The 18,566-nt window shown below is 42.6% G+C and overlaps 1 protein-coding gene across 2 annotated transcripts in view; it reads right to left on the bottom strand.

Annotated features, from left to right (window-relative positions):
• Nucleotides 1–18,566, bottom strand: part of NPAS3 (neuronal PAS domain protein 3) — a 686,751-nt gene that overhangs the window by 604,204 nt on the left and 63,981 nt on the right. Inside the window, exon 1 of one of the 2 annotated variants that reach the window (XM_038756402.1) lies at nucleotides 14,774–14,826. The exons of the other annotated variant lie outside the window; for it this stretch is intronic. Within the exon in view, the coding sequence (XP_038612330.1) occupies nucleotides 14,774–14,823 (50 nt within the window). The 5' untranslated portion in view covers nucleotides 14,824–14,826. Of the gene's footprint in view, nucleotides 1–14,773; nucleotides 14,827–18,566 lie in introns of those variants that run through there. 2 annotated transcript variants of the gene reach the window in all.

The following is an 18,566-nucleotide window of genomic DNA, read 5'->3' as shown; positions in this document are numbered from 1 at the left end:
TCTCTCTCCCCTTTAGACTGAGAGTCCAGACTGTGCCTAACCTGATTATCAGGTATCTATCCCAGTACTTAGTACAATGAGAAGCAGCATGGCTCAGCGGAAACAGCACAGGCTTGGGAGTCAGAGGTCATGGGTTCTAATCCCAGCTCCGCCACTTGCCAGCTGGGTGACTTTGGGCAAGTCACAACTTCTCTGTGCCTCAGTTCCCTCATCTATAAAATGGGGATTAAGACTGTGAGCCCCACGTGGGACAACCTGATCACCTTGTATCCTCCCCCAGCGCTTAGAACAGTGCTTCACACATAGTAAGCGCTTAAATGCCATCATTATTATTATTACAATGCTTGGCATATAGCAAGTGCTTAATAAATAACGTCATTATCATTAATATCTGGGGCCTTACAATTTGCTGATTAATATGCATGTTGCTTCTAGGAGATCATCTGCCCCTGGTTAGTTCGCATGCTGAAAAGGCAGAGTAGGAGGGAGAAAAGACCAGTCAACAGCATTTTCTGAGTACTTTGTGCAGAACCCGTGGCTAAACATTTGGGAGTGTACAACAAATAGGCACAATACCATTCTGGAAGAGCTTCCAGACTAGCAGTTTAAGCAGTAGAAATTCCTAAAGCAAGGTCTTAAACAATATAATACAAGACCAGTTGTGACTAGATTGAAGGTGTGATAAGCATTAGACTAATAAGATTCATTCATTTCATTCATTCAATTGTATTTATTGAGCACTTACTGTGTGCAGAGCACTGTACTAAGCACTTGGGAAGTACAAGTTGGCAACATATAGAGATGGTCCCTACCCAACAGCGGGCTCACAGTCTAGAAGGGGGGGGGGAATGATGATCCCATTCCTTAACTTCCATGTGCTTTAATTAAAAAAAAGAAAGCTGAGATCTCTCAGCTTCCCAAATAAGAAAAAATTTGAAATTGCACAACAGAGAAGTTCAACAAGATTGATGGAGTATTGCAGAGGACCTTTCCTGCTATATGAGATTCCATTCCTAATGCTTTCAAATGTCATTCCAGGGGCTCTGCCAGAAAATTCAAAAATTAACTAATCAGATTTTAAAAAGAGGCTGTCACAGTTTTCTTTTCTAATTCATTCATTCATTCAACTGCATTTATTGAGCGCTCACTGTTTGCAGAGCACTGTACTAATCGCTTGGAAAATACAAATAGGCAACATGTAGAGGCGTTGCCTACCCAATAACACAGGCTCACAGTCTAGAAGGGGGAGATAGAAAAAAAAACAAGTAGAGAGGTGTCAATACCATCAGAATAAATAGAATTATAGCTATATATACATCATTAACAAAATGTACAAATAGAGTAATAAATATGTACAAATTATTTCCACTCGCCTTGACTGACTGCTTAAAAACACATCTTCCTCTGAATGACTTGGCTACTTGGCCAAAGATAAGATGTCCTAGCGTATGAAAATTCTCTCAGAAAGAGAACAGAGCAAGTGGGACCTTCAAATCAGAGATAGAGGGAACTAGAACTTTTTCCCATCTCTCTCTGAGCTTTGCTAATTGCCACACTTATCCCAAGCAAAAAGAGTGGATTAAATTTGAGATGAAGCTTCAGAGCTGAATTGGTTGGCTCCAACACAGAAAATGATATTCTGAACACGACAGGAAGGATGGGCAGGAGCCGCATCACATTTAATACATACTCTTCCCCACAGCTGAAGGAGTCTCGGTGGTCACTTGGCATGCAACCACAAAGGACTAATCCTGGCTACAGTCCCTTAGCAGGAAGAACAGTTTTATAGGGGGAATCTTAAGCAGGATACTCCTTTCACTGTCCTTTGCTTTTGAAGAATACATTCCTGTAGGTAAGAGCTTATCCGCGTGTGAGAGACTGACCTGTCACATTGTCGGCACTTGCTGGACCGCTGGGTTTGGGCCTGTTTATGAGCCTGCTCTTGGGTTTTCTGGTCTTTGAGTTGCCTTGGTCCTAGGAGCACACCCCTCTCACCACAGCTGCCCACATACAGCCTTTTTTGCAGTCTCACAGCTCTCCTGCCTCCAACCCATTGCTAATGTGCTTGCCTTTGTATGGAAAAGTCCCCTCACCCCACGTTATCCTTTCCCACCTTCAAAGCCCTCCTAAAATAACCACCTCCTCTAAGAAGCACTCTCCTATCTCCCTGGGAACGATGTCACCCTATAAACCACCTACGTATCCATGTACTTGGATATTTTTTAAAATATATAATTGCCTATTCTTATTTTTTTACCTTTCATATCTATTTTCTTACCCTATTACTCTTACGTGTTTGGCAATTTATGTCCACTGGTCTCCTCCATTAGGCCGTTTGCTGCTTGAAGGAAGGAACCATGTCTTTTATTTCTACAGTGTATCCCCAAGCATTGAATACAGCCCCCTGCCCACAATGGCTGCTCAGTAAATGCTGTTGCTGCTGCCAACGATAGCGGAACGAAAAAGGCAAGAAAACATTAGGTGGTGGTGTGAATTCAGGATTTTCTCGGTTGGTAGGGTGAAGAGAATCAGCAATTACCATCAGAACTGGAATTTATTTGAAACAGAATAAAGGTGAGAAGATTCCAAATGTTATTTTTAAAAAGGATCCAATAGTCTCTGTTTATAATAGTTTGTGTAACTGAGATAATAGTAAAAAAAAATGGCTGGTAATGGAATACAGTGGGCTAACAGTACACTTACTAAAAATAATACCTACTCCAAGAGGCCTTCTCTAACCTCTCATTTCCCCATTCTGTTAGCATCACCTAGGCACTTGGGCCTATGCCCCATAAACACTCTTATTCTCACCCCAACCCCAAAGCATTTATGGACATATCCACTATGATTTATTTTAATGTGTTTCCCCAGCACTAAATTGCAAACTCCTTGCGGCTAGGGATCATGTCTACAAAATCTGTCGGCATTGTAGTCTCCAAAGCATTTAGTGCGGTGCTCTGCACATAAGCACTCAATAAATACCACTGGTTGATGGTTTAAACTCAATGAGTAAAACCCCCTACGTTGATTCATCCACATTCCTATCCAGCTGGAAAGTGGAAGCCAGAAGGGAGACCTCATAAGCAGAGAGGCATTTTGGATGTATGTGCTGGGCTTAGCAGGAGGAATAAAGAGGTGGAAACTCTCCCTGCTGTGGGGGAAAACAGGCAGCAGAGTCAGAAGGGAAAAATACCAAAAGGCCTGAAAGTTGGGCAACAAACTCACAAGAATCCCAGGGGGAGCAGAGGAGGGGAAAACTAGGCTGGATCCTCAACTGAGGACAGACTGGACTCTCTGGACATGCAGGTAAAAATTTCTGTACTCTGGCTTTAACCATCACCCAAATTAAGCAAACCAATGAGTTACAAGTATCAACAACCCAGCTTTTCTACACTGGATTCCAAAACCTGGGTTCCAGTCCCAACTTAGCCTCTTGTCTGCTCTGACCTTGGGTACTTCACTTCTCCATGCCCGTCACCTCATCTGTAAAATGAGGATTAAGATGTGACCGTCCCCCTATGTGGGACATGGACTGTGTCTGACCTGATTACCTTATGATTACTTCAATGTTTAGAACAGTGCCTAGAATAAAGTAAGTGATTAACAAATATCATCATTTTTAAAGAGGCCAGGCACAAATCAAGCATGATATGGAAGATAAGATCCAGTACCGCTGTGATGGCATCTGGGGAGAAGCAGCTTGGAGTGGCCTTGGTGGGCGGAGTATCATAGGGAAATCAAAGACGTGTGTGTTTGTGTGGGTACGTGCACACACATAAAGCCCACTGTCTAGATCTCTACAACAAAGTGATGCTACTAAGACAGTATTATTTAATATTTCCTCCCAATTTCAGGAAATATATTGTTTTAATCTAACATTTTGAAACTTGGAAATCTGATTTTGAAAGTGTGACTTGTATACAGACAGCAAGCTTAGTTTCTCCTATGAAAATAATCAAGCTTTGTAAACCCCAATGATCAAGAGTCTCCCTTGTCGTATTTAACATTAAGAAAGGCAGCAACTGTTAACACCTTATAAATTATATTTCCAGCAGTGGAAAGCTCCAACACATTTTTAACAGAGCACAAAGGAAAAAAATTGTTTCTGACAAAGTCAAATTGGGCAATAAGAATCAGGGAAGAAATATGGAGATTGGCGTACACCTTGCAAAGAAAAGAGATGTTCTTTAGAAAAGTGATGTTACAGGTCAACTTTGAACCCAGGAGAAAGGTTAACGTGCCTCATGGGGGGAAAAATAATGAATTTGACTTTAAAATATTCATTTCATTCAAAAATAAACCCGACCGATTTCTTTCTGAAAAGCTTCAGACTGCTTCAGAGGCGTAGTTAGGGATGATCTGGATGGGAGGCCATATTTGAAGCTGACCACCAATAGGACATGAGCAAAAGCAGGTTGGTGTGATGGACTGGCTAGCCCAGACCCCTCACAACCACAGGGAAAGTTTCTGGAAAACGTTCAGACAATCTGCATATACCTCCACACCCAGAGGGAAAGCTGTTTTGCATAGCATGTCAGTCACTCACCCAAGGACATCAGCAAGAATACAGTCCACTGTACAGTTCTAACATGCTTCTCAAAGGGAAAGGAGCTAGTTACTGGCTCTTCCCCAAGAGATGACAAGCAAGCAGGATAAAGTGTGGGATGCCTGTGGTTTTGTTTTGATAATAATAATAATAATAATAATAATAATGGCATTTGTTAAGAACTTACTATGTGCCAAGCACTGTTCTAAGCACTGGGGTGAGGGGGAGACAAGGTGATCAGGTTGTCCCTTGTGGGACTCACACTTTTAATCCCCATTTTACAGATGAGGTAACTGAGGCACAGAGAAGTTAAGTGACTTGCCCAAAGTCACATAGTTGACAAGTGGCAGAGTCAGGATTGGAACTCATGACCTCTGACTCCCAAGCCCATGTTCTTTCCACTGAGCCATGCTGCTTCTGCTTTGGATGGTATTTGTAAAGTGCTATGTGCTAGGCACAGTACTAAGGACTAGGATATGTACAATGTAATCAGGTTGGAAACAGTCCCTGTCCTACAGTCTTAATCCCCATTTTACACATGAGCTGAGGCACAGAAAAGTGAAATTAATTGCTCAAGGTCACACAGCAGGTACATGGTAGAATCAGAATTAGAACCCAGGTCCTCTGACTCCAAGACACATGTTCTTTCCTCTAGGCCATGCTACTTTCTCTCTAGGATTGCTGTAACCACAACGGATCTACTGAGGGAAACAGACCAATATTTTGTGGGTTTGGGACCCTACCTCACCTCCCTTCTCTCCTTCTACATCCCAGTTCCCGCTCCTCCGAGGCTAACCTCCTCACTATGCCTCATTCTTGCCTGTCCCGCAATTGACCCCTGGTCCACATCCTACATCTGGCCTGGTATGCCCTCCCTCCTCAAATCCATCAAAGCCCTACTGAAGGCTCACCTCCTCCAAGAGGTCTTCCCAGACTAAGTCCCCCTAGTCCTCAGCTCCCCCCCAACATCATTGCCCTGACTGGCTCCCTTTGCTCTACAATGTGCCCCACCCCACAGCACTTGTATATCTGTGTATATATCTATAATTGTATTTATATTAATGCCTGTTTACTTGTCTTGATGTGTGTATATATATATATATATATATAAATTCTATGTATTTATATTGATGCTAGTTTACTTGTTTTGATGTCTGTTTCCCCACTTCTAGACTGTAAGCCCATTGTGGGCAGGGACTGTCCTCTTTATTGCTGAACTGTACTTTCCAAGAACTTAGTATAGTGCTCTGCACACAGTAAGCGCTCAGTAAATACGACTGAATGAACGAAATTGAGAATGAGTGCAAGACTGGCAAAAGTGCATTTATTCCTGGATCTGACAAGATTTTGCTACACAATTGCTGTTGAAACCTTTAGAGTAGGAAAATACTGCTTACCCTGTTCATAACCAAAACAGTGCATGTGTTTTGACTGTGCTGCTCCCCTGAAAAGTCTTGCTACTGTGGGTGGGGCTGGGCATTAGGAGAAGCAGTGTGGCTCAGTGGAAAGAGCCTGGGCTTTGGAGTCAAAGGTCATGGGTTCAAATCCTGGCTCTGCAAACAGTCAGCTGTGTGACTTTGGGCAAGTCACGTAACTTCTCTGGGCCTCAGTTACCTCATCTGTAAAATGGGGATGAAGACTGTGAGCCCCCCATAGGACAACCTGATTGCCTTGTAACTTCCCCAGCACCCAGAACATTGCTTTGCACCATAGTAAGCACTTAATAAATGTCATCATTAGGCATATTCTTCCAAAGCGCGTATGCAGTTGTCTAGGTGCTGGAGAAGTGTTGAACTTGCCAAAGTGAGGGAAATGAGGGAATAGTCAGGGAAGGCTTCCTGGAGGAGATAGGTCAGAGTGGTTTTGAAGATGGGAAGTGCAGTGATCTGCTAAGTAAGCATGAAAGATGAGGAGTGAGTAGGTTAGTTGAAGAAAGAACAAAGTACGGGAGCTGGATTGTAGTGGGAATTGTGAGGGTAAGGAGGACAAAGAACTGACTTTTTAAATGATATGTTAAGCTCTTACTATGTGCCAGGAACTGCACTAAGCACTGGGGTAGATACAAGCTAACTGGTTGGACACAGTCCAAATCCCAGTCTTAATCCCCATTTTACAGATGAGGTTAGTGAGGCACAGAGAAGTAAAGTGACTTATCCAAGGTCACTCAAACAAGTGGCGAGGCCAGAATTAGAACTCAGATCCTTCTGACACCCAGGTCTGTGCTCTAGCCACTAGGCCAAACTGCTGATTGAGAGCTTAAACCTAAGAGGTTGTCCTCTTAAGGGGACTAGCACTGCCCCAAGCACTTCTCTTTTTATCTAACATTGGGTACATGATCCCACCAGGAGCATTGAACAAGGGGTAGTAATTACAGAAGAGAGGCCTGATGAAAAGCAATTCCTCTACTAAGAGGGTGCTTGTGCCTCAGGGTGAAAAGGGAGAGGGAGAGAAATTCTGGAACGCCAATCAATACCAGGCCCTGAAGGCTTTCAATTTATATGTCTATCTTCTTAACTGGACTGTGAAAACACATGACTAAGGTTTTGCCCATCAGCACAACAGATCCCATAAAACAATCATAATACACCTATTTGGTCTGTATTATGGATAATCCCAGCCTTCATGTTTCCCTGACACTGTAATTAGCTCCACTGTTTTAGGGGTTCAGACCTGATATGCACTTGAAGAGAGTCTGTTTAGTATCCATTTTAAATGCACTCTAATAACTTCGTTTCACTTTTAAAATACTTAACTCCTAAACAATCCATGGGGGAAACGTATACAAGAAAATCTTAGAGGCTTTGCAGAACCCCAATCCTATATTTATGCTTCTGATTATTTAGGTTCTTCCCCCCTCACAGTGCTAATTGCAGAGGTTTTTTGCCCCTAAAATGATATTTCAACATTAATTGTATGAAGATTGACCCTTCAAAATAACTTTCTGGAGGCCACACTACATGCTTTCACTATTCATTTGGCAATTTAAGTACAGAACTGCTTTTTTCCATTTTTTCATTCTTTTAGAGAATGCAAATGCATACCTGGGATGTGAAATTGTAGTTTTTAAACAAAGAATCGGATTTTAGTCACTGATGCTAAATGCAGATGCAAATTATGGCAATCAGCCTTGAGCCCTGCACACATACACCCCAACCCGAGGGATATGACAATATTAGTGAGAAGCAAAAACATGCATAAAGGAACCAAATTCTCAATCTCCTACATTGGTTAAGGTCCATGGTCAGAAGTGGGTCTCGTATACTGAGGAAGAGAAAAATAAGTGTTTCCGTAGCAAAATCAAAAAGTTAATTTTGTGCACCCAAGTGTTTGAACTGGATTGTTTTGAAGACAGTGTTCATAGCCGTGGTCCCTTAGCCGGACCAAAATGTTAATCTGTCACTCCTAACTGCTGCCTTATGAAAGAAGTAGACCACTGCTTACAAAAGGAATGTAGTTTATTACAGCTGTTGCACTCTAAATGAATATTGATTTCAATCTCAGGAAGCTCTGAAAGGACTTGCATCAATTACCTGGGATATCAGAGTCATAATGCAAGTTACCTAGTTCCACCGATGCTCAGCAAATCAATCACTCACAGCCACACACCTTTGAGAGGTACCCAGACTACCAGAGTTTTCTTTCTCCGAACTTTAAAACAAGCCACACAAGGCCAAAAGATATTGGGGGTGGAAAAACGTACCACAAGAAAGCTGGTCACTGGTGTGTGTTGGGGGGGGGGGGGGGGGGAGACCAGCAGTTATAATTACTCCTTTTCAAAGGGGGAGTGTGGGGGGGTGCTTAATGACAACATGCTGAGAGGAGGTTTCTCTCACATTGTTTATTCAATACAAAATTATTTGGCTATTATGATAAAGCAGCTAGAGTACAATGGCTGTCCTTTAATCACTAATTACAATGATAATTGCCTGTTGAGTGAAGCACAGTTATGGGTCAAACACTAAGTTCTCTTGAGCAAGAGCGACTTGGATCTCCCTTGCAAATAGGTGGGACCTCCGCAGTCCGCAACACTTTGCATCCCTTTCAGTTCAATAAAATTTTCAGGGAAGTTTTAGTTTTGCAGACTCAAAACAAGCTTATACTGCAAGGCTTAAGAGTTTTAACTTAAACTTAAACCAGGCAGGAACTGAAGTAAACTGAGAATCTTAGTAATTCCTCAAGGGGTGAGATGGGGAAAGACTTCACTCTGTGTATGAGTTGAGGTGGAAATGAACTTATCTGTTCCTGCACCATTGTACACACTAGCTGGGGACTGCAAGGCAATAATAATACTACTTGTGGTATTTGTTAAAGCTTACTATGTGCCAGACACTGTACTAAGCGCTGGGGTAGATACAAGATAATTGGGTTGGACACAGTCCCTGTCCCAGTCAGGGCTCTCAGTCTCAATCCCTGTTTGTTACAGATGAGGAAACTGAGGCACAGAGAAGTTAAATGACTTGCCCCAGGTCACACAGCAGACAAGTGGTGGAGTCAGGATTAGAACCCACATCCTTCTGACACTCAGGCCTATAGTTTATCCACTATGACATGCTGCAGTTGCCTTCTTCACTGTACCTAAATTCTTTAAAAAGGATGTCTTCTACAATGGAAGTGCCTCAAGTGTAAAGAAAAAAATTTCCCTTTCTTGTAACAAATTCACACCATTGAATTGGCTTGCTAAAATCAGAGTTTGCTCAACAACACAGTCCAATATGGAAAATTGTATTTCTTGTACTTGTAAAATGTCTACGTTCTAGGAAGTCAATTTATCACAGTAGAAACTTCCCTAACCTCATAGAATTTGCATTCAGCCAATTCATCCTTTTAAAACTCAGGCTCTCTCATCACTTACTCTTTTGAGAGAGAATGTGCATAGCCCAATGTAAAACAAGAACCAATCTTTCCACAAGTTCAACTGGTTACTTCTTTTAAGTGGACAAATATGATGCATTTTAATTTTAATACACTAAGGTGTTATCATGGCTCATATCATAGAGAAGCAGCATGGCTTAGTGGAAAGAGCAGAGGCTTGGGGAGTCAGAGGTTGTGGGCTCTAATCCCAGCTCCACCACTTGTCAGCTGTGTGACATTGGGCAAGTCATTTACCCCAGCACTTAGAACAGTGCTTCGCACATAGTAAGTGGTTAAATACCATAGTTATTATTATTATTAATATGGCTCACATTTCAGACTTTCACAAACTGCATGATGAGAATGGAAAACATTATCAATCAACATGAACTCACTAGTTATTTACACTTCAGTGGAAATTTAAAAACCAGCTCGCAAGATTAAATCGAAAAAGTTAACAGGAAACAGCCAATATAAGCCTAACAATGAGTTCTACCTAAAACAATTCAATTATTTGATGTTATAAAATATGCTTAATCAACTCTGAAAATAAGCAAATGTGAATTCTTCACCCTCTCTGCCTCATTTATATTTCCAACACAAACATAACTTTAGTCCAAAGTATAATTCCAAGGAAATTTTATTCTAAGCATTATTTCTCCTTTACACCATTCTAAAGTTCAGATTGTTTGCCCTTTAGTTCGACTGAATACAAATTTTTTTTCAAAAAACATCAGACTTTATTTGTAGTCTTCCCAGTATTTTATTTGGATACTTATTCACCTGAATGTCAATCCACCTCTGGTAACAGTTGTTTTTTGATTGGTAAATTCAGATTTTGTAGAGAAAGTATCCACCACGGACATTCCACATTAGGGCGATCCTCCTTTCAGCACAGAAAAAAGTCACAACCCACTATCCTACTAATGTGATACCCTCATAGAGACTCATCTTTTTCTTGCTTCTAGAAGCTCTAAACAGGTAAATCAGTCATTGCCTAGAATACCAGAGTTAAGATTCATCACATGACTGTGAATACAAACTGAGCCCTTTTTCCCTATATCCCTACAATTAAAAAAACAACAACTTAGTACTTTAAAATCTAGAGGATTTTACTAAATTCACAGGAAAACAAAAAGTGCAATGTGTTCCTAAAAAAATGTGGAATGGCTCATAATTTAATCATTTGACCAAAGTATCCATCTTAAACAGATCTGGCTTCATTTTTCAGGCATAAGCATATATCAAGAAGACAAATGTCCCCATTATTTTTTTTCCTTCCCTTCTCCCCCACAGAAACAGCACCATCTTACCAGCAATGATGGACCACTGACCCAAATCCAGGTGTGTGGACCGCCACGCTTAGCCCTATCGCACATACCATATTAACCATTTTGTGTTGCAGAAACAATCCACCTAGGCCATTCCCTCAGCCCCAAGACACACTTCGCAGGGCACAGAGTTCGAGGAGCAAATCAATGAACTGTGGACCCTGAGTTCCAAGTCCGGCTTTCCCATTGACACCTCTGGTGTCTGGCTTTTAGACAGACCCATTTTTAACATCTGTTGGTGATCATTTGATGTTCCAGTATGCTCTGAATTGATATTCTGCCTAAACTTAAAATCAGCGGATAACCTAAAGAAGTTAAAATCATTGTAATGGCCACGTTTTTAGAGGGACATCAAATCTATCCTTCTCTGTGGGTTATTTCTCCCATCTGAAGTGCAATACCTAAGGCTCAATATCAGAAGTTCATGAGAGAATACCAGAAAGGAAATTAATCAGTTCTACCACCAATGTACACCAAATATGCTCAGTGAACGTCAGAACAGCAAAGAGCCTGGGCTAAATTAACATAAGGACTTTTAGGGTCTGCAACACATGGTCAGGATCTAAGGGGAGCCTTGCAAAACAAAAAAAAGGTGTGAAAAAACTAGCCAGCTGAAATGTGTAACAAGTTTGGAGGTATTTTTAATAGCTGTTCTACAATAAGCAGGCTATTTGGAGGTAAAATATCTACTATATGTTTTACTTTGAAATGTAGCCCCTTTTTTCGCTAATAGTAAAGTTCAGCATTGTATTAATAGTCTTGATCTCCAAATAGTGACTGCTATGCTTTCAATTCGGAAAAAAAGACCTGCGTGCCGGGGCCTCCCCACAAAATGTAACAGCCTGGGAGCCATGGAAGAATTAGGCCATGCATGGGGCAGAACACATAAACCTGTAAATGCCACCCAGGGTCCATTACTAAGTTGAAGACCAAGTCAGTAAAGAGCCACACGCAACTGGGCTCTGCTGTAAAGTGATGCAGATTCAATTCACAAGGGTTTTTTATGATATTAAGTGGTAACTATGTAGCAGGCACTGACCTAAGCACTGGGGTAGATACAAGCTAATCAGGTTGGATACAGTTCCTGTCCCACAAGGGGCTCACAGCCTTAATTCCCATTTTACAGATAAGGCACAGAGAAGTTAAGTGACTTGCCCAAGGTCACAAAGCAGACAAGTGGCAGAGCAGGGGTTAGAACTCAGGTCCTCCGACTCCTAGGCCCACGCTCTTTCCACTAGGCTATCCTGCTTGAAAAAACTTCTACTCTTGTTCTTCATATTAGACAATATCTGGTTTGAAGTCTGACTGAAATAAGGACACTGTCTGGAAAGTCAGAGCCCACTTAATTAGTGACAATGCACCAAGTATGAATTTGGCCACATGGGTCTTTCAGATGCTAGCCTTCAGTCTTGGCTAGAATTTGTCGAACATCTCCAATGTCTCAGGTCACTCATTTGGCAACTTGAAAAATTTCTCAGTCACTTGACTCCAGTTCAGTCCAGTCCCAGGGAAGAGGTGAGGGAGAGAGGCATGGAGAGAGGAGCAAAGAGAAGCACCATGGCTCAATGGAAAGAGCACAGGCTTGGGAGTCAGAAGTCATGGGTTCTTATCCCGGCTCCGTCACTTGACAGCTGTGTGACTTTGGGCAAGTCACAACTTCTCTGTGCCTCAGTTACCTCATCTATAAAGTGGGGATTAAGACTGTGAGCCCCAAGTAGGACCTGATTACCTTGTATCTACCCCCATGCTTAAAGTGGTGCTCAGCACATAGTAGTCGCCTAACAATACCATCAGATACCAGTCATATTTATTGAGTGCTTACTGTGTGCAGAGCACTGTCGGCAACAATACCAACAATACCAATTCATTCACGAGCAGATAACACTATCAATCCCAGCACGAGCCAAAACAGCACTCCCCAGCCAACCAGCTGCATAGTATCCCCAAGCTAGTTCTGGTCATTTGGGTGTGAATGTCTAGTTCCAGTGCAGATGATCTGTTGAGGGTGTACCCGAGAAGGATATGACAGTTTGGGGGGGGGGGGGGTGGGGTGTCCCTCCTGCAGCTTTAGACCAAACTCAGCACCCTGAAAGGCTCAAGTACAAAGTGAGTTCTCCCCAGAACCAAACCCAAGCACCCAGTTTTCCCTGGGATGGGGTGGGGCTCACACTTTGGGAAGACCTTCTGGGAGGGGATCAAAGATTGAATCCATCCAACCAAAACCACCCCCAGTGATTAGTCACCTGACCACATGGTCCAACAGGCCTTTTAGTGGCTTGAGAATTGGTCTGTGGGATCACTGTCCTTAGGCCCATCCATTTCCCTCGACACCCACTGGGCCCCAAAACACTGAACCACGAATCAAGCAAAAACTCCTCACTCTCAGCTTCAAGGCTCCCCATCACCTCGCCCCCTCCTAATAATAATAATAACAATAATAATGATGGCATTTATTAAGCGCTTACTATGTGCAAAGCACTGTTCTAAGCGCTGGGGGGATACAAAATCATCTGGTTGTCCCACGTGGGGCTCACAGTCTTCATCCTCATTTTACAGATGAGGTAACTAAGGCCCAGAGAAGTTAAGTGACTTGCCAAAGTCACACATCTGACAAGTGGCAGAGCAGGGACCTCCTACCTCACCTCCTCTCTCTCCTCCTACAGCCCAGCCCACACCCTCCACTCCTCTGCCGCTAACCTCCTCACTGTACCTCGTTCTCACCTGTCCCGCCGTTGACCCCTGGCCCCTGGTCCTTCCCCTGGCCTGGAATGCCATCCCTCCACACATCCGCCAAGCTAACTCTCTTTCTCCCTTCAAAGCCCTGCTGAGAGCTCACCTCCTCCATGAGGCCTTCCCGACTGAGCCCCCTTTTTCCTCTCCTCCTCCTCCCCATCCCCCCCACTCTATCTCCTTCCTTTCCCCACAGCACTTGTATATATATTTGTACAGATTTATTACTCTATTCATTTTACTTGTACCTATTTACTATTCTATTTTGTTAATGATGTGCATATAGCTTTAATTCTATTTGTTCTGATGACTTTGACACCTGTCTACATGTTTTGTTTTGTTGTCTTTCTCCCCCTTCTAGACTGTGAGCCCGTTGTTGGGTAGTGACCGTCTCTATCTGTTGCTGACTTGTACTTCCCAAGTGCTTAGTACAGTGCTCTGCACAGAGTAAGTGCTCAATAAATACAATTGAATGAAACAGCCCTCCTGCACCAAGCAGTCTCTCCTTCTCCCTCACCACCTCCCACATGCCAACATCTCATCTGTGGCCACCCAGTTGCAGCGCCACTGAATTATAGTGATCTGATACATTTACACAGCTGTCACCCTGGAAATCAGGGTGGAAACCCACAACTGAAGGCTAGGTCTCCCTTCTTGGAACAGTCTTGAACCTCACCCTCAGGCAAGACGTGTTATGGGGCACCCTGTTAGAACCCTGAAACCTTACATACCAAGTACAGATAGCATCCCTTTGCCTGAGGAAACCAGTCCCAAAAGCCCGAAGACCTAATCTCCAGCCACCCACAGCCCAAGAGTTCTTCCAAGATCATTGGAGGCTATATTCCCCGCCAGATGGTGGCAAGACCAGGAGCCAGAATGACACTACTTAGGAAGTTAGCTTGTCCACACAGAGTGAAATTGACCCATTTTAGAACAAGGCCATTAGATCAGAGGTATCATGCAAATCCAGCTCTGGACTAGTCTTTTAACCACGCTCCTCCTCCAGTGAGCCAACTATATTCACTGAATCACCACTTCTGGTCCAAGTTCCCAAGAGCCAAATAATTGAGTATGACCCCAGAAGTGACTAATGGGAATGGTACCCACCCCACTTTAAAACATATCAGCATCTTTTACAGAGCAAAAGTTTCACAGACACTTGCCTTTAAAAAAAAGGCAGAAGGGGACGGTGAATTTGGATCAAAAAGTCACACCAACAAAGAACAGGCCAGGCCAGGTTAAAAGCACTGCCTGATGTTCACTTAATAACTCTACTTCCCCATCCACTTAAATACAACCGTATATACGGGCTCACCTTTCAACACAGCGGAAAAGTGCCACCGGTCTATTTTCTCTCCTTTCCATACAATCCATAGTATCACTGTATTCAAAGAGATGTGTTCCAATTAAACAAAATATGCACTCCTTTGCTATTTAAATCATCCCATTCTTCATGTAAGAACACCCAATAGCATGCTCTAGTCCCCATAAGTTTTTCTAAGCCAAGCGTTACAAATGCAATGACACTCTGCCAAGTGACTTCATCAATTTCACGATTATGATGCCTATGAGAATTGAAATACTCCACTTCTGATCACTGTGTGCCATGTTCATATGGTTAGTACTTTCATGCTTCTTTGTTTTCCATATAAATGCACTGGGGGTGTGAAACTCAGCCGAAGAGTCGTGAGAGAAGCTTAGTTCAGAACAGGATACTTACCTGCGGACCTTTAAGCTACTCCACCTCCATCTGAGTCACAATAATCATATTCAAGACCTTCCTGCAATGTCTGTCACCACCCCCAGCTGGACTTCAAGCCTCCCGAAGGACCATAATTGAATTATTTTGCACTTACCCAAGCACTTAATATAATGCCCAGCCCACAGTATGACCTTAATGAATACTGATACTACCACCACCCCCATCAGGTGTATTGACTTCGACTCCGAGTATGCCGTCTTGCTAATAATAATAATGATGGCATTTGTTAAGTGCTTACTATGTACGAAGCACTGTTCTAAGCACTGGGGGGCGGATACAAGGTGATCAGGTTGTCCCACATATGGCTCACGGCCTTAATCCCCATTTTCCAGATAAGGTAACAGGCACAGAGAAGTTAAGTGACTTGCCCAAAGTCACACAGCTGACAAGTGGTGGAGCTGGGATTAGAACCCATGACCTCTGGCTCCCAAGCCCGTGCTCTTTCCACTGAGCCACGCTGCTTCTCAGCATGCTACATTGTACGTACGTATGTATGTATAACATAATATGCTACATTGATGAGTTGGCTTGAATGTAGCAATTTGCAGGCCCGTATCAGTCTCTGACTGGGAATGCCTGCAGTCCCGACTGTTTATGACCTTGAAGAATAGTCCATAAAAGGCCTGTATCTGCAGGAAGTGTGCTGCTGTCCAAACCTGGAGTTTCATAACCTTTGCAAAACGTTCCCAGAGATGGAAGGCCTATGCAGTTGCTAAGTTACATGACCGATACACCATGATTTAAAAAAAAGTAGAGAGCTTAAGTCCTCCCCCGGCATATTCTGGAAGAGTACCCTCAACTTGGTGACTTTCATAGTAAAAACGCTAAACAATATGGATTTATTTTGTCCTGGGGTCAAATTTACTTATCTTTTGGTAGGATTCCAGTTAACTGTAAACAAAATAGTACCAGATACCCTCACCAATCATTTCATACTCTCCACTCACCTAATGGTAAGTGGAGTCAATGGTTTATTGTATTCACTACTGTAGTCTGGAACTTGGAAGGCAAATGTCCCATCCTCTATAGTTACCACATGGATTCAAAGGACAAGATCACTCCCCTCTTTCTTGTTTTATAGTCTGACTACAATGCATGGGTCCCCGCCACTCATTCCCACTCCCTGGGACACCTGCCCTCCATTCCAGTTAAAGGGACTTAAAAAAAAATCTATAATTTTTGGCCATCTTATGTTTTTTATTTGCAGGAATGTAGTTCATGAGGCTTGACCACCTTGATCAAAGCTAAAGAGACTGGAGAGGCAGAGTGAGCTAGCGGAAAGAACCTGGGGGCTGGGAATCAGGAGACCTGGATTCTAATCCCAGGTCTAGCACTTGCCTGCTGTATGTTCTTGGACATGTCATTTAATAATAATAATGATGGTATTTGTTAAGCGCTTACTATGTGCGAAGCACTGTTCTAAGCACTGGGGAGGTTACAAGGTGATCAGGTTGTCCCATGGGGGGCTCACAGTCTTCATCCCCATTTTACAGATGAGGTAACAGGCACAGAGAAGTTAAGTGACTTGCCTAAAGTCACAGCTGACAATTGGTGGAGCCGGGATTCAAACCCATGACCTCTGATTCCAAAGCCCGGGCTCTTTCCACTGAGCCATGCTGCTTCTCTAGCCTTAGTCATTTAGCCTCTGAGTGCTTCTGTCTCCTCATCTGTAAAATATGACAAAATGCCTGTTATTCTGCCCTCAAACTGTGAGCTCCCTGTGGGCATGGGCTCTAGCCAAACTGATTATCTTGCAACTACTGGCACAGAGTAAACACTTAATACCATCATTATTAGATATGCCCTTATCTAAAGTGAAATAGGCTTTAATCATTTAGTCAGTCCAAATACTTCAAAGTTTGAGGAGGAGTCAGAAGGAGATGTTTAAGCCCAAATAACACTGCAGCCTTATCTTGGAAGTGAGAGAGCTCTGTAAGAAAACACCAGCATTAAAATGCAATTGTGCTATTGCAACAGAGTACCAAAGAAGAACATTAGAACAATGGAGGGTGGAATACCTTATTGGGGGGGAGGGGACACTACATAACTGGAATCTATTGAATCCATTCCATTACATCACACTTTCCTCCCGTGAGCAATCTATTTTACTTACATAGGTACTAAATATTCTTTCTACTTCCAGTCTTAATTAAAAAAAAAAAAAATGCAGCTCGCATGTTCCAGGGCACCTGCTTGAAAGGCACATCAGCCCAGATTTATTTACAATTAGAATTTGAAATCCTAGTTCCACTAGGTTTTAAATGGTCTGGCACAGAAAGAATCCACTTGGAAAATTTTGTGGAACTGAATTTTTCCTCTTTTCTTCCCAAAATATAACACACTAAAGTCGGCCTCAATTTTGGTTTAAAGTGCCTCAGTTTGACCTTTGGAGATAAAAAAAAAACCTAAAGGAAATTGCTTTTATAAGCTTTTCCTTCCTTTTGTGGAAAAAAAAAGTCAAATTTCAAATATATTTTTCAATGGTTACAAATCTTTCAGTGAGCAAATCTTACAGAGATTTGTTTTAAACCAAAATAACCTGCCAAGGTTATTCACTGGAGAAAGCCCATTATAGTGTTATATTCCTGCCTGAGAGCTTTAGTTCGGGGACTACTTGTAGATCCCTTCGAGGACCCGGCAAAATCTCAAACTGTCTCTATTTGATTGTGCTTGCCTAAGGCATTAAGTTCAATCCGCCATGCCGCACCTCAGTAACTCGACACGGACTCGAAAATTCCTCCCGCCAGCTCCCTGTGGGATTTGTTAAGTTTCACATGCATTTAGTTGTGCACTTGGCCTGCTCAAATTGATAAACTTGTTGTTAACTGCTCTCTGCTGCATGGAGGGTTTTTTTGGCACTTGGAGAATAAATACTGAAAGAGAAGCTGCTACTTTGTGTTTATAATGCCCATTCGGTGGGGACGTAATTGAACCCATATTTCAGTCTCTTTCTTCACCCAAGGGCACTTATTTTGCCGATGTCCATAAGAGGGTGAAGCAGACACAACTAAGTATCAGAATGTGGCTAGGTCCCCCCACTGAAAGTTGGGGTAAGGAAAATGCTGAAAATGGATGAAAAAGTACAGGCGCTAGTAAAAGGGACACCTTTGGATCAAAGTTCTCATGTGATGTTAAACTACACATTGCTAAACAAGGGCAGAGAATTGCTCCCTCTCCAGAATCAACTGGACTCAATATGGGACTTCAAGAAATCCAACAGAATCAAGAAGCCTGTGAATATGTACCAGGAAACATCACAATGTTGTGGTGAGAGAGTGGACAGAGAATTGTCTTTGAGGAGTGGAGTTTGAAGGGTGAAGTTGGATACCATCCATTTACTCTCAAT

The sequence above is a fragment of the Tachyglossus aculeatus genome, chromosome 14 (assembly GCF_015852505.1).
Source record: "Tachyglossus aculeatus isolate mTacAcu1 chromosome 14, mTacAcu1.pri, whole genome shotgun sequence".
NCBI classification, from domain to species: Eukaryota; Metazoa; Chordata; class Mammalia; order Monotremata; family Tachyglossidae; genus Tachyglossus; species Tachyglossus aculeatus.
This window is presented reverse-complemented; position numbering and strand designations above follow the sequence as displayed.